Source organism: Artemia franciscana, unplaced genomic scaffold (assembly GCF_032884065.1).
Source record: "Artemia franciscana unplaced genomic scaffold, ASM3288406v1 Scaffold_1206, whole genome shotgun sequence".
Lineage (NCBI taxonomy): Eukaryota > Metazoa > Arthropoda > Branchiopoda > Anostraca > Artemiidae > Artemia > Artemia franciscana.
Window position 1 is genome coordinate 15,445 of NW_027062762.1, and position 17,294 is coordinate 32,738.

General features: G+C 35.4%; 1 protein-coding gene across 1 annotated transcript in view; it reads left to right on the forward strand.

Moving 5' to 3' along the window:
- Positions 1–614: 614 nt before the first annotated feature.
- Positions 615–17,294, forward strand: part of LOC136042381 (telomere-associated protein RIF1-like) — a gene marked incomplete in the record, with an annotated part of 125,733 nt that continues 109,053 nt past the window's right edge. The window contains 2 exon segments of the mRNA XM_065727361.1: positions 615–727; positions 14,785–16,002. Of these exon segments, the coding sequence (XP_065583433.1) occupies positions 14,792–16,002 (1,211 nt within the window).

Below are 17,294 nucleotides of genomic sequence, written 5' to 3' on the forward strand. Positions count from 1 at the left end.
TCTTTTGTTGAACATTCATTGTCAAGATGGTTCTTAAAGCTGTTTGTGGTTTGGGCAGCAACAGTATCTGGCAGTAATTTGTTTCAGAAGTTGGCAAAGTCATTTGTAAGACAATGGGCGTGTTACCGCTTTGAGGAGAAATGCCTGGATAACTGCAAGTTATTTCCCCTTGTACAAGAGTCTTGAGACGCCAGAGGAAGGAGATCAGGAAATACCTTTGAATTATTAAGCTTATGAACCAAAGTGGAATCACCCCATCTTCTTCTATAAACCAGAGTTGTGAGTTTCAGATTGCATAGCCTTTTAGGGTAGGGAGTTCCTGCAGTCCACTCACCACCTTAGTGGCTCTTCTCTAGACATCTTCGATAATTTTAACATCTTTTTTGAAAAAGGGGGATGCATGGACCATACCTGTCTCAAGCCTTGGCTGAACAAGTCCTTCATACAAAAGGCACAGAATTTAAGGAGAACCGGAGGAAATTGTTCTTTTTATGTGGGACCACGTTTTAACTTTTCCGCCAAATTAATAAGTTTGCGCGGTTGTGGTAACGAAATTTCGTTTTTGGCTCGTTTTAGCCGGAACATTTGGCTTTGTTTTGTTTTAGCGTTATTAGGTCTGTATTCCCCTGTTCAGCAGCAATTTTTATTTGAAAAGATGGCGAGTTTTTGAATGAATTTGTTGTAAAATTCTTCTTATATTGAATAAGAGCAAGTTTTGTGGCAAGATGTAAGTGTTAAAATCTTTCTGTTTTACACCCAGCTGAGAGTGAAGATTTTATGAATCAGTGCTTTGAGATAGGCTAATTATTTGTATAGGATGGATTTATAGCCTACTGGCCTACTTATGGGCCATATAAGCTTAGCAAAACTTGGTAAAGGCCTGTCTTGGTGAAATTTTGTTGAAAAACAGAAGTTAAATAGCATGAAAGGTAAAATTCTAGTTTATAGACTTCTTGCTCTCTTGGAAAGGGGTTAGGTTAGGAAAATGAAGCTTCCAGGGATGGATCTACAGGCTAAAGTATGGGTTAATGCTCCTATTACTTGAACGATTGTTCAGGGTCATGAAACTATTGTCAATTGATGTATTTTGACTTTGGAATATCTTTTCTCTCTTGCAAAACTACCCCAAACTCACCATTGTGAAGTTATTCTGGCCCAAATATCCTGTATTTACACATATAGAATTGCAATCGTGGTAAAATTCTAGTTAATTGACTTCTTGCTATCTCAGACAGGGTTTAGGTTAGGAAAATGAAACTTTCAGGGATAGATCTACAGACTAAAGTATGTCTCAGGAAGGTATTTTGAAGCAACTACCTTTACTCCTTCTCCCTTTAGAGGGCCCAGACCTTTGATGACCTTTAAAAATATGTGTGTTATAAAAGTGGAACCTTGCAAAATAGATCTGCTGCTTAATTGAAGTACAACAAAATTGTTTTCAGCTTCATAACATTGCTCAAATCCATTTTATAAGGTTTTTAAAGATGTACAAATACATTTCCTAAATATTTAAAAAAAATATTGATCTGCCTCAAAATTCTACTAAAATAACAGGAATTACATTTTCAGAACTAAAGGCAGAGAAAAAGCAACTAGTAATTGAAAATTAAGGTAAAATGTTGTTTTGTCAAAATTTCAATAGGTATAGACCTGTCATGTAGGCAAATTTCAGGGCCCTCTAGAGGGAGAAGGAGTAGAGGTGGGTACTTTAAAATACCTTCCCAGGACATACTTAGCCTATAGGCCCATCCCTGAAAGTTTCATTTTCCTAACCTAAACCCTTTCTGAGATAGCAAGAAGTCAATTAACTAGAATTTTACCCAATCATTTCTGTTTTCATTGATTGGATATTTGAAATTGCAATTCTGTAATAGTTTAGAAACAAATTTGGCTATATATTTGCACATCAGGGGGCTGGGGGTACAGCATAGCATATATCAAATATGTAAACTAACCATTGCTGTATTTAATATATGTTATGCTTTGCCCCCCCCTTAATGTGCAAATATATAATAACTCCATAACTGTGAGTTTGTAGTAATTTTGCAAGAGAGAAAAGATGTTCAAAAAGTCAAAATGCATCTATTAACAATAGCTTCATGGCCCTAAACAATTGTTTAGGTAATAAGAACATTGACCAAAGTATGTCCCGGGATGGTATTTCAAAGTACTCATCTCCACTCCTCCCCCCTCTAGAAGGCCCTGAAATTTGCCTACATGACAGGTATACCTATTGACAACTTTGATAAAGCAACATTTTACCTTAAATTTCAGTTACCAGTTGCTTTTTCTTTGCCTTTAGTTCTGAAAATGCAATTCATGTTATTTGACTAGAATTTGGAGCCATATCAATGTTTATTTTCAAAATTTAGGAAATGTATTTACATATCTTTAAAACCTTATAAATTGGGATTGAGCAAAGTTGTGAAGCTGAAAACAATTTTGCTGGGCTTCATTCAAGCAGAAGATCTATTTTGCATGGTTTCACTTTTATAACACACACATTTTTGAAGCTCATCAAAGGTCAGGACCCTGTAGAGAGAGAAGAAGTGGAGGTAGGTACTTCAAAATACATTCACTGGACATACTTTAGCCTGTAGACCCATCCCTGAAAGTTTCATTTTCCTAACCTAACCCCTTTCTGAGATAGCAAGAAGTCAATCAACTAGAATTTTTCTGGATAAAGAGATAGCTAACAGGTGATATTAATTGTTGTTCTGAAGGAATAAGGTTAATAGAATAAAAGTAGACTAGCTTAGTATAAGTAGGCTTCCTTTAGTCTAGACTTCTCATTAGGCTATAGCATAAGCACTTTCCAAATATTATATTGACATTTCTGACAATATAATCTACCCCCTCACCTGATGGTCTTAGATTATAGCCCCAAAGATTATTTTCCTCTGTTGTTTTGCATCTCAATTCTTTGTTGGTCTATGTTGATGGGTTTTGTAATCTGTCAAAACCAATAAGCCCCTCTGATTACAAAAAAATTAAGACTAGTTGGATATTGAATATTATTTAAAAATAAGGTAGGCTAGATGTAGCTGACTGTTCCATGGGTATATGGAAGGTGAGGGGCAGCTCCCTTCCCCTAGAACTTCAAATTTATGCTAGATATTAACATGAACTTATTGTATATTAGAATTTTTCTGTTGGATGTTCACTGATATATGGTTAAAAAAGTTAGAAACAAGCAGAAATTTCCAAATATTGTCTCCAATATCAATATCTCAGTTTCATATTCAATATTAATTGGTGGTCCAATATAAATAGGAGACTGGCCCATGATTTGCAAGTTTTGACTTAATTAATTCTCCAGGAATTGGCTCAAGCAACAAGAAGTTGTTGAGCATGTCAAATCAAAAAACATTTAGAAATTGCTCCAAGTTGCAATTTAAGGTAAATTTAAGGTAATACTTCACCACTTTTCCACCTAGATCTATACAAGTGGTCAACTGTGCTGAACCTGGGCCCCCTGGTACTGGTTTAGCCATCTCTGGCTTATATTTGGCCACCTGATAAAAGAAACAGAAAAGTATTAAGGGGAACATCAAAACTTTTTTTTGGCTATAATATTAAGAAAGAATATGGTCAATATAAAAAAAAAAAACTAAAAATGAATTTCAGTAAGATTAAAAAAAAAATAACTAGAAAGTAGCCTATTAATTTCAATTTACGAATTGCTGGTCTACACAAAACTAAGTGGTTTGCTATGATTTTCTCTCTTCTGTATGACCCCTATGAAATTTGAATATTGAAATTTTTAAGCTGAAAATCATCTGTTATGATTAAAACAGTAATATTCCTTGGAAGGTACCTCATGTAAAGTGCATACAATGAGTTCACCCTGTAGGGGTGGCTCCACTAGTGATTGAACATCGTCAATACAGCAAGTGGATGTCATCTGCTCAAAAATTGTTTGGTGCTTCTCAAGAACAGCAACACTTGGAGAAATTAACTCAGTTTCAATTTTGTCTGGGCACATGGAAATGTCCACATTGCCAAGAAACAATCAGTGCTGTTCCAAAATATTTGTTCTGTCTCATGTGGATTTGAGATTGGATAAGACTAATTATTCTGCTAGGCCAGCATCTCTTTTTAGTTTAAGTGGTTTTAACAGTATTTGATGCTTATTCAAGAAAATTTCTATTTTTAACACTGAAAGTTCTCAAACTTTTGAAGTTTTAGATGAACATTGATGTTGATTTTAACTCCCCTCTTGCTGTTCAGCCTAGAGGACATTCTACAGCAAGTCAATTCTCACTTCTTAATAAATAGTAGGAGGAAATCTTCTTTCCTGAAGCTATAATTCAAATGTCCTTTAATCTTGCAATTCTTGTCAGAAACTGTATGACAAGACTAACTGACATACAATTTTCTTCTTCACTATCAAATCCTCCTAATAAAATATGTAGGCTCAGCTGCACTTTCTTCTGTCTGAAAACTTTGGTTATTTCAGGTCTCTATTTGCTTTCACAGCACATTATCATCAAGTGTTCTATAGTTTCTGACACACCACATTTAGGACTTTCCTCATTCTGTCCCAAAAAGTTTGCTTTGTAGCAACCAACTCCAGCATGGTGTGATCAGAGTTGAAACAGGTTCTTTGCTTCATATCTAGGGAGTTATTTATACACCTTTGTTTCTATGTTTCTCTGTTTTTTCATTGTCACAAAAAGATTCCCAGTTAAATCTCTATTCATTTTAAAACCCTGACAATCAATCTCTTTAATCATTGTATCAAATATCATAACTTTGTAAGGAGTGTCCATGTCAGGTACAAGTGTTCCTGACTCAACTGCAGATTTGGCCTTCAAATCTGCTATTTCATTTTCAGAAATCCCAATGTGGGCAGGAATCCGCTGAATAACTACTTTCTTCTTTTTTAATATGTCTTGTAGTTTAATGTAACATGTAAGAACATCTCTACTTGCTTTTGCCTTAGTATTAGCATTTACAACTGCGTGAATAGCACTTTTTGACAGAACAAATGGTCATTTTGTCCTCTTCAACAGATTCCTCAGTGAACTCCAGCACCTTCTTAATGGCATAAACTTCTGCCAGGAATGCACTGCTCTCTGGAGGTAATTTAAATTTTTTTGGACACATTTTTGAAAGGGTACCAAAATGCTGCTCCTACATGCTTCATTTCTTCCACTTTTGATCCATTGGTGAATAATGGAAGGTATCCCTTGTACTCTTTGTCCATCATCATGCAGAATGCCAAGTCGGCTGGAGTATCTTGGTCCATATTGAATTCTAATCTTGAACTGATCCTGTTTTCCTCACATGGTGGAGAGACACCTATTTCACCAACTCTTAACATTTTGGAAAGTACTATATCAATTCCATAACTTTTACAAATTTCTAATGCTGCTTCAAGGCAATTGGATTGATTTCTTGCTTTAGATATGTTGGCAGTTGCTTGGCGACCAGATTTGATGATTTTTTAATTAACTAGGTGGTTATTTTCTAATGACCAAAATCCTCTGTACATATTTTAAAAATTTGATCTTTCTTCGTGTTTCCAGGTCTGCTAGACCACTTTCTGATAGAAGGAAACTAACAGTGTTGTTTTTCTTACTCCAAATGCAATTCTTATGGCTAAGTTTTGGATTACCTCTAATCTTGCAATGGTAGAAAGACAAGCTGTGCCATAAATTGTTGAGGAATAGTTTTCCAAACTTCATTTGGTCAACCAATTCACACAGTTTATCTACCTTTTCATTCAATGGTAAGTTTTCAATACTCAGCATTCCTGGGGGTTATAAGCATCACAATCACTATTTTCTTTGCTGTCATTTGTTGCAACTCTGCTGTGGTTTTACTGATTATTCTTTTCTCAGGATTTAGGTTATTCTTGACTGCATGAGCATAACTTCTAAATGTTGTCCTTGCTCTCTTAAATCCCATGCAATACTTTTCTGCCACTTTTAGCACTTGTTGATTCTCCTTTCTTAATGGGCATACTGATGAATTGGATGAATGGTTTTGTTTACAATTGGCGCACCTGTATCTGCTGGTATGCTCGTCTACACTCTCCTGTTTCAGAGGGCAATCATGGCTTCTTTTACAGCCACAGCGGGTTGGATACTTTCCTCAATTTGTACAATTGATAAGTATAAAGGGATTCCTTTCATCATGCCTCTTGATACATGTTCTTTCCTTAAAACTGTTATTTCTATGCTATTCAGAGTTTTGATTTCCAGTACTGATTTCATCCCGCTCTCATCTTTTAAATGCAAGTAAATAGTGTTCCCTTCATCTGCCACTAATTTTTACCTTGAAAAACATGCAAAGCTCGTATTCATTTGAGAACTTGGCATTTATATCAACTGCTTTGATTATGACACTTCCATGTATCATTTCCTTTCAGGTGCTTTTAATACTGGGATCTGGATGTTTGAAATATTTCTCTTGTCTTTTGCAAGTGACAGGCATTTGCCCTTCTGGTCTGGTCTTTGGTGAACAAATCGTCTTTTTGGTGCTCCCCTTTCAACCTGAACACTTTCATTACTAATAGGCGAGGTCACTCTCCTTTTCAAGTTATTCTCTTTTCCACTTGAGCATAGTCCTTCCACTACTCTTGGATTTACCATAACCATTTCATCAGATTCTAAGTTTGTGTCAGGTGTAGAATGGTTAATACCATCTAACTCACATTCTTCCACTTCAAGTCCATGATATCTGTTACTCACTGTGCAAGCATACTGTGCCTGGTTCAGCACTGGTGCTCGATTGCTGTACACTTGTTGTCCATATAGTTATGGCATAACTTGGCCTGATTCAAGTCCATCATTTGCGTTATTCACTGTGCACATATAATGCTGTGATGGGTTGGATGAAGCTGGGGTATATACTTGTCCATAAATATTTGGTACAGCTGCCGCAAAGATGACTTTTTGCTTACCACTAGGCACATTCCACTGCATTTGCATCATCTGTGGTCTGGGGCCCCATTTACAGGCCTCTGCATGGGACTCTGCACCACTGAATATTGTCCAACACTAGTAGGAACTACTATACCCCCAGCTGGGGGGGGGGGCAGTTTGACTGTTCATGATACCACTAGCCTCCAGTCCACAAAATCATTTATTTCAGAATTTTCTCGAACAGACTTTATGCACCTCAACCAAGTTTTTAGGTAAAAACCTTTTCCACAAGAAGTATGTGCTTTGAATTAAAAAAAAACTCCCTTGTAGCCTACTTTCCTTTTGAAAGGGGGGACACACACCCCATGTTCGTTTACTTGTCAATGAACATTGATCACACAATGTAAACTTTCCTGAAAACTACTTTTATACCTCTAGTTTTAGCTTTCATACCAAATTGTTTTTTGTTAGCTTAGTAAATCATAGGCAGTAAAATAGCACTGTCTAAGTAAAGAACAATGTTGGCACAACGTATTGTTGGTATTTTTTTTTTCACAAGGGTACTCTGTATCAAAGGAGTTGTCATGGAAATTTCGAAAAGGGCTCATTCAATCTGAAATTGAAAGGGCTAGTGCCCTTTTTAATAGTAAAAAGTGATTAGAGGGCAACTAACTCCCCTTCCAGACCCATCATTTTCCCAAACACATCCAATCAAAATTTTAATATATCTGTTTTGTTCAACATAGTTGAAAGGTCCAGAAAATATGTCTCTGAGGATGGCACCCCTCTCCAAACCTCAGGGCAAGGGTTGTAAGTTATTTCCTGGGGGCATATAAGGTTTTTATAGAAAGTGTTGTTGTAGAAACGTAAAAACAGCCCATTCAGTTGGAAGCTGAGAGGGCTAGTGTTCTTTTTAATAGTCAAAAGTGATCTGTGGGCAAATGCCCCCTTCCCATCGCCATCATTGCCCCCAATACCGCTGATCTAAGTTTTTATATAACCATTTTGTTCAACATAGTTGAAAGGTCCAAAAAAATTTTCTTTAAGGATCACACCCCCATAGCCCTCAGGGCAATGGCTGTAAGTTAGACCCTTGGTGTATATAAGGTTTTTATAGGAAGTACTGTTGTAGAAACTTCAAAAAGAGCTCATTCAATCGGAAATTGAAAGGGCTAGTTCCCTTTTTAATAGTCAAAAGTTATTGGAGGGCAACTAAGCCCCCTCCCACACCCACCATTTCTCCAAACACATCCAATCAAAATTTTGAGATAGCCATTTTGTTCGACATAGTTAAAAGGTCCAGAAATTGTGTCTTTAAGGATGACAACCCCATTGCCCTCAAAGAAGGGGGTTGTAAGCTAGACCCTTGGTGCATACAAGGTTTTTTTTTTATAGAAAACCCTGTTGTAGAAACTTCAAAAAGGGCTCATTCAATTGGAATCTATGAGGACTAGTGCCCTTTTCCAATCAAAATTTTAAGATAGCCATTTTGTTCAATGTAGTTGAAAGGTCCAGAAATTATGTCTCTGAGGATAAAAACCCCCCAGCCCTCAAAGCAATGGTCGTAAGTTATGTCCTGGGGGCATATAAGGTTTTTATAGAAAGCATTATTATATAAACTTTGGAGGAGGCTCTTTGGATTGGTAATCCGAAGCTCTAGTGCCTTTCTTAAGAGTCAAAGTAATCAGAGGTTAACTACCGCCCCCCCTCCCACGCACGTGCACATTGTATTGTCCAAAAATGTATCTAATAGAAATTTTGTTATAGCAATTTTATTCAAAGTAGTTCAAATATCACATAACAAGGCTTTAAGGGCTGAAACAAACCCCAGAGTCTGTGGGCAAGGGTTGTAAATGAAGCCCCAGGGGTATTCAAGATTTTGTATGGAACAAATGGGTGTATTTACTTTATATTTGTATGGAACAAATGGCTGTATTTACTTTATAAGAAGCTCATTTGGTTGAAAATTAGAAGTTCGGATTCCTTTTTAAGAGTCAAAAATGATGGAGGGTAGCTAGCTCCCTCCATCATTACCACTCTTTACCAAACGAATTTGATTAAAATTGTGAGATGGCGATTTTGCTCAAAATAGTCCAAAGAACATATAACAATACCTCTAGGGTTGAGACAACCTGCCAGTGCCTTTGGAATATGGTTGCAAGTCATAACGAGGGGGCATAAGGTGTTTATGGAATGGATGGTTCTATAAATTTCAGATGGGGCTCATTTGATTTGAAATTGGAAGCTATAGTGCCCTTTTTAAGATTCAAAGTATTTGGAGAGCAACCAACCCCCCCCCCCTCCACACTCATCATTTCCTTTAACACCTCCTATCAAAATTTGGAGATAACAATTATGTTTATTGTAGTTGGAGTGTCTGTAAATTATGTCTGGGAGGAAAACAACCTCCACCCCCTACAGCTCTCATGACAAGGGTTGTAAGTTATGACCTGGGGGTGTATAAGGTACTTATAGAAAGGATGGTTGTATATGCTTTGGAGGAGACTCATTGGATTGGTAAGCAGAAGTTCTATTGCCCTTTTTAAGATTCAAAGTGATCAGAGTGTAGCTACCCCCCCCCCCCCCCTCCTCACCCCATACACAAACACATCAGGTTTTCCCAAGAAACATCCAATAGAATTTTGAGACAGTCCTTTTATTCATAATATTCAAAAGATCGTATAACAAGGGATTTGGGTTGATACAAACTGCCAAAGCTTGAGGACAAGGGTTGTAAGTTATGCCCATGGGGCATTTAATCTTCTTATGGAAAGGATGGTTGTATAAACTTTAGAGGTGGCTCATTTGATCGAAGTTAGATGCTCTAATTCTCTTCTAAAAGTCAATAGTGATGGAGGTCAAGTAAACCCCTCCCCCGACTACCCCTCTTTTACCAAATGCATCTGATTGGAATTTGCAATAGCAGTTTTGTTTAAAATAGTCCAAAGAACATATTTCAATGCCTCCAGGGTTGCCCCCTCCCAGAACCCCATGGTAAGGGCTTTAAGTTATGCCTGAGGGTATATAAGGTTATTATGGAATGCATGTTGACATCTACTTTCCCAAAATATGAAAGGTATGAAAATGAGTCTGTCAGGGAATGTTGCGGGGAGTGTTGAACTAAATCATAACATGTTATGTGTCATGGGTTGTCAAAAGGGAGTAATTCAGGAATGACTGAGGATATTAATTTGTAATTTTCAGGAAACAATAAGGGAGATGATTAATTAACCAAATAGGCAATATTTGCCCTCTACTGATACTGCAACTACTTCTGCTTCTACTGCTACCACAAGTACTATTACTGCTACCACTACTATCACTACAACCACTACTTCTGTAGCAAGTACTACAAGGCTGAGGATATTACAAAAATCAGTGGAAACACTGAACTAAATCAAAACATTTATGTGAACACAAATTGCTGGTACAGGTGTATCAGCAATATTTTGGAACAGCTTATCATATCAAGAGGAAACTTCAGGGGTATCATGGATGGGATACTCAGTTGACCAAAATGTAAAATGTACCTGCTACTACTGAGAATGTCTACAAGTTTCCAAAATTGTAGTAATAATGTAATAAGGGCAAATCAAATTTGTTTCAACTAACATACCTTTATGAAAACCATATGAACTAATAACAAATAATTTCTTGCTCTCAAAACAGATCACAAGAGCACCAATGATAATAGCACCTGTAATTTTGTAAATGCTGAGGCAAGACTAATTGGTCTGTAATTTTTAGAACAATCTTTGTTTTCTTTCTTGAAGATTGGCATGATGTTTTCTTGCCTCCAATCTCTGGGTAGTTATCTACTTGCACTTCAGATACAAAAGATGGAAGTGAAAGAATGTGATTTGTGCTCAACAGTTTCTTTAAGACACATTGAGCAAGGATTATCAAGCCCAGATGCTTTATTTGCATTCAGCTTTTTTAGTCTTTTGCAAGCATCATCAGTGACAAAGGTAACAGGGGGCATCTGAGAGGTCACTTGGATATTGGGAATGTGGGATGAGGATTCTTTACTGGCAAGGTAGTAAAGTTTATATTTAATGTAGTGTTTGTATTATTTATAATGGCAACGTCATAAAGTTTGTATACAATTTGCAAACCAAGTGGCTAGAACCCAGGTCTGCTGGAAGGCCGATTCTAGTTCTATGTTTTAGTTAGGTCTAATTAACTGACGATTGAGATTCTGCAATGCTCAAGGTTAAAAACAGAACATATTTTCTTTTACTCTGATGCATTGAGCACAGATCAAAAGAAAAGGAAATAGCTTGTGGAGGACACAAAGAGGACAGCTACTGCAGGACAGTGAAACTATTGAATATGAAATATCTGCCTAGGGGCAACAACCCAGGTCTGCTGGACGTAGATAATTTCGAAGACCACACTGCCTTTCCATGACAAAAGTATAACAGTTCGTGAAACCTTTTAATCAACAGTGAACAGATGTAAAAATTTTTAATGGATATTTTGAACACATATACAGAATTCATTCTCAGCAGTAAAACTTAAAGACATCAATCAAAACAAACAAAGTTTATACCCAATAAACTAATTACATATAATTTATTGCTCTTATTTTTTTCAATGAAACAGCAGAAGCAAATCTGCTTGACCTTTTTGGTTCCGGTTCATTAGATTTATCTGACATATCAGATGGACCAAGGTCATAGCTCTTAGGTGGAGTAATATTTACTTTATTTGATCTCAGTAAATTATCATAAATTGAATTCAATCCAATTTCACCTGTATCGCTGTTTTTGGAATTATTCTGGAATAAATTTTTTTTAGTTTTTATTATTTCCCTGTAAATTTGCTTTAAACCTTGGTCACTAGTAATTAAAGAAACATTTTCAAACAAAATAAAATGATTTGGATAATTATAAATATGTTCTGATAGAACCGACGTGAAATCTTCAGGTTTGGAATTTTACTTTAATGATGATGAAATAGAATTATGATGTTGTAGTAACCTCATTTTTTAATTCTGGTTAGTACGTCCCACATAAGAGCTTCCACAAGTACTTTGGATCTTATAAACCCTTTGTTGCTCTATGGAAGTTCGATCCTTTCCAGAATAAAAAAAAAAACTAGCCTAAGTATTACTACGTCTTGAAGCTACCTTTAGACCATTATTTTAAACCATTGTTTTAACCCATTGTTTAAACCATTGTTTTAATGGTTTACAATGTTTTAAACCATTGTTTTGTAAAATTCTTTTAAGTTTTTCAGTCAGCCCTGGAACATATGGTTAAGAACAAAAAACATCTTTCTTTTCTGTTGTTTCCAGAATATTGTTAAAAAATTCTAGAATAGATTTTTGGAGAAGATCAACAAAAATCTATTATTGTTAATAGGTTTTCTGTAAATTTTAAAGTCCAGGCTATTTTTATTTTTTTTAAAGAAAAACATCCAGAAATGGAAACATCTTATCCTCTTTGTGTCCTCCACGAGCTATTTCCCTTTCTTTTGATCTGTGTTCAATGCATCAGAGTAAAAGGAAATATATTCCGTTTTTAACCTTGAGCATTGCAGAATATCAGTCGTCAGTTAATAAGACCTAACTAAAAAATAGAACTAAAATTGGTCTTCCAGCAGACCAGGGTTGTTGCCCCTAGGCAGATATTTCATGTTCAAAAGTTATGCTCTTCTTCTTCTTGTCTTCTTCTTGGAAACTTCTTATTCTCTTTGTGTCCTCCACGAGCTCTTTCCTTTTCTTTTGATCTGTGTTCAATGCATCAGAGTGAAGGGAAATATATCCTATTTTCAACCTTGAGCATTGCAGAATATCAATCGTCAGTTAATAAGACCTAACTGAAAAGTAGAACTAGACTTTGTCTTCTAGCAGACCTGGGTTGTTGCCACTAGGTAGACATTTCAGGTTCTTTACTGGACTGATATTGATTGAGAATTGATCTCTCAATAAAGAGGTGGTGAACTGGGCATCACTTCTTTTGTCTGGTATGATGCAAGCTATCAGATTCGAGTGTCTCTTGTATCTTTCTTGTGCTTAATCATTTTACAGATGTATGATGTTTCAAGTTGCAATGAAAGAACTATTTTAACTCTGTTTTGAACATAAATAATTTCTGAGACCACACTGACTAATCATTACACAACAAAAAAGAACAGTAAAGAAGAGAGAAACGAGGATAGTATGAGCCAGTGAAAACCGTTGACTATAATATTTCAGTCAAGAACTCTGCTTGACTGTTCTTAGTGCAAAATAAAAATTACTAGTAAAAATCTAAGGATAGTTTAAAAAATTAAACCTAAAAACAAACACAAAAACTAAACTATGACAACCCTTTCAATGTAATTTGTTAAGGTCTGATTTTTTATATTATCTTTGGATTTTATTATTAATTTTTGTTTTATTATCTTTCACTGAGGGGGGTCAAGCGGAGGTCTTGACCGAAATATTTGCGTTATGGTGTACGTTTTTCACTGGCTTGTAATATCCTCGTTTCTGTATTTACTGTTTTTTTTTTTCTTTTTATTGTGAACATCAAGTACCAAACTTTTCGATTGCATGGGAATCTTGAGTGTTTGTACATGCGTTTTTCACTGAGTGTAGTGCTGATTGTATATCGTCCTTCAAATCATCAAATATGTTGCACATTTCATTATGGAGAGACTTGAGAGTATCTTTTACAATTTGAGAAACGTATTTTTAGTAGATTTGCTACCTGTTCTACACAATAGGCAGGCTTTTAATCATATTGTTGAAAATAGCATACATGGCATCAGGTGTCCAAATGTGACATGCAAAGTCACTGTTCACATCTATTAACATCTCTAGAAACTTAGTTGCACATTTCCTGAAAGTTTCAGTTCTATTTAAAAAAAAAATAAAGAAAAAAGTGTACTCAGTTCACAGTATTCACTTGAGAGTATCTTTTAAAATTTGAGAAATGTATTTCTAGTAGATTTTGCTACCTGTTCTCACAATAGACAAGCTTTTGATCATTTTTTTAGAAGTAGCATACATGGCATCAAAATTGACATGCAAAGTCACTGTTCACATTTGTTGCAATGAACATTGGGCAATGTTTCACTTGGAACACATCCAGAAATAGCACAGTTATTCATTCAGAGGGTTGAGTTCTTTAATATTGCCTAATGTAATTTTATGTCTTAGAAATGCTAGCAAAATCGGTTCAATCTCTCTTCCTGCACATAGAAAAAAAGGGGGTAAAGTCTGTACTACAAAGAAGCATTTTCTTGAATAGTCTTGTGGTAGTATATTCTCTAGACACTTAATTGCACATTTCCTGAAAGTTTCAGCTGTATTAAAAAAAAAAAAATAAAAAAAAATAAAGAAAAAAGTGTACCCAGTTCACAGTTTTCACTTGAGAGTATCTTTTAAAATTTGAGAAATGTATTTTTAGTTGATTTGCTACCTGTTCTACACAACAGTCAGACTTTTAATCATTTTTTTGAAAATAGCACATATGGCATCAGATGTATCCAAGTGTGATATGCAAAGTCACTGTTCACATCTGTTGCAATGAACAGTGGGCAATGTTTCACTTGGAACACATCCAGAAACAGCACATTTATTCATTCAAAGTCTTGAGTTCTTTTATAACGTATAAATGTAAGTTAAATTTTTAAGGAAGGTGGTACAATCTCCTTCCAGTTACAAACGAAATCTTGCTGAATTTATAGTTACATACTTCCTTAGTCTACCATCCTCATATATGTGACGTAGGTATTTTTTTGAGGCCACACTTTCTTTCTAAAGAACTAACAATTCCTAAGGACTAAAAGGCGTCAAACTAAGACAAAGCTTAGTTTTTTTGTTTGTTTTTTTTCTTACAGGGCGCAAATCCACAATCAGGGCCTTCATCTCTTCCCTTATTTTACATCTACTCTGTTAACTTTTCTATTTTGTTTTCAGTGAAGCAATGTCTTTCTCCAGAGAAACTTTTGAGAATCTACATAGCAAACTCATTTCAAATAAAGCCCCAGACATACAAGTCCTTGAACAATTGGCTATCATGAACTTCAGCTCCAACAAAAATGAATGCAAACTGGTGTTAGAATCTTTGGAAAAATTCGTCAATATTGATCCAGTTGATCCGAGATTAAGATCTAGCATTGTAAAATGCTTTGAAAATTGTGCAAAATACATAAAATTTGCACCATCCATATTAGCAATGTTGCCTTTTATATACCAAGGTGTATACAGCGAAAATGAGGCCTTAAGAAAGCAAGCAATTCAAATCCTGAGAAGTATCGTCAACAATGAAAGATATGACTCTACTGAAGATCTGCGAAAGGAAATATTTAAGATTTGTAATGTTTATATGCCCAGAATGGTAGCAACCCATGACCCAAAATACTTAGAAACATTCGAGTTGACATTAGAATTGCTTGGTAAAAGACTAAATATTGACATTCCTATTTTAAATGGTATGCTGAAACTAGAGCAGGATGCCCTGCTTTCTAGAGATGGGGCTTTTCGAATTCAAGCCCTAATTGCATGGAAAAAAGTAATAGACACTTTCTCTTTATACCATCAGGTATTCGAAAATCCTAAGAGGATTGCTCTTGTTATGAAACCTTTGTTAAGGCCAGGAGGAGACAACCTGGAGATTATAAACGCCAAGATTGACGTTTGGCTCCACCTTCTTAGTAAATTCAACTTAGAAATTCTACTTTTCCAAAGTACAGTAGTGGGAATGTGTAATTATATTGTGAGTTTGGCACATTTTCCTGGTCTAATGAATAGATTTGTTTCAATTTTCACGAAAATGATATGTGGATCTGATCCAAGAGTTCCAGTGATATCAGATGATCTATTTATCAAAAATTATCCAAAGATGTTTAGCTATTTTGAAGTTTCTATTAAAAAAGATGTTGACAGTGATTTAAAAGAGGGGATAATCTGTTCATTTATAAAGAGACTGGTTACTATTGGTGGGTCAGAAGAATTAGATTATACTACAAAGAGTAATGGATTGCAAAAAAGCGAGATTAAAGATATCTGTTTTACACTTGGAAGAGACGCACAATTTATAGATTTTGCTAAGAAGAGTCGAGGGAATAATTTCTTACAAAGATTGCTAGACTATCTCCTAGATGTTCTAATTGACATGGATACAATAGCTAAATGGTGAGTTTTTTTATTTTAATTGTGTAAGATAATAAACCTACCTTAAATCTGTCATTTTTGCAGCCAAATAGACCAGGGCAGGGCATCCTAAATGAGCTTTCTGTGGTATCTCATTTGTGCTGTTTTCCAGAGGTCTTCCCACTCAAGCCCCAATTTACGAATTAGTAGGAGGGGGAGCAAAATTTGTATTTTAGAATCTAGGGAGGATGATTTTTTTTATAGGGAAAGGGTATTTTCAAAAAAGAAATATTTTCATAATCTAGTGAAGGATAATTGCAACCAATTCTCTGCAATTGGCACACCTTTACCCAGTGGTGTTGGATTATTGTCTGGATGTGCTTTAGGTTTTGGTGGTAGGTCTAACAAAGTTTTTTTTTGTCATTTATCCTCTTTTTGTTCCTTCTTTCTTCCTTTCCAGTACTGTTCCATGGAGTCATTTTTGCACCATATGTGTGGTATTTGTGTAATATCAGTATATTAGGAAAAAGACAAACAGATAAAAAAAAGAAGCTAGATAAAAATGTTAGGGAAAATGAAGTTGTATGAAAATGTAGAAAAAGAAGTTAGAGTATTTGACAAAAGACTTTTTAACTAGACAATAGCCAGTCTGTACATCATGGCTGACCAACCTGTTTACACAATAATTAATTTTGATCATACAGATGGCATGCCTGCTAATATAAGATAGGAATATTAAGCAAAGGGAAAAATATAGAGGCAGAAAAAAAATAAATGGCATAATACTTTTTAACTAGACTGGAACAAGCATGAATGCCATGTTAGAATCAACTTATAAGCTGGGATTGCTAATATGAGATGATAAAATTAAGAAAAGGAACGAAAACACTGATACAGATAGAAAAATAAACAAATTAGAAAAAGGGCATAAGACTTCTTAATTAGACAGGAGCTTGCTTAAGCACATAGTTAGATCAACTTGCTAACACTAAATAATTTGGACCTTATGGACTATATGTATGCTTGTATGAGATGGGTATTTATGAAAAGAAAAAAAAACAACATTAGACTGGAAATGAAATTGATATTAAGCAATGTAAGCCTAAAACAGGGCTGGAAAAGGATCAATGCTAATAGACTTAGTACTTCTCAAGGAATTTTTTACATGAGAAGCACACAGGATAAAAGCAACCAATGAGGCATGACTTCTGGCAAATTTATGTGGCATATTCTTTGTTGATTCAACTATACAAGTATTGAGAGGTTGAGTGTTTTATTTTATCGGAGTTAAGCACATACTATACGGTTGGTCCAGTATTAGAACACATTTATTA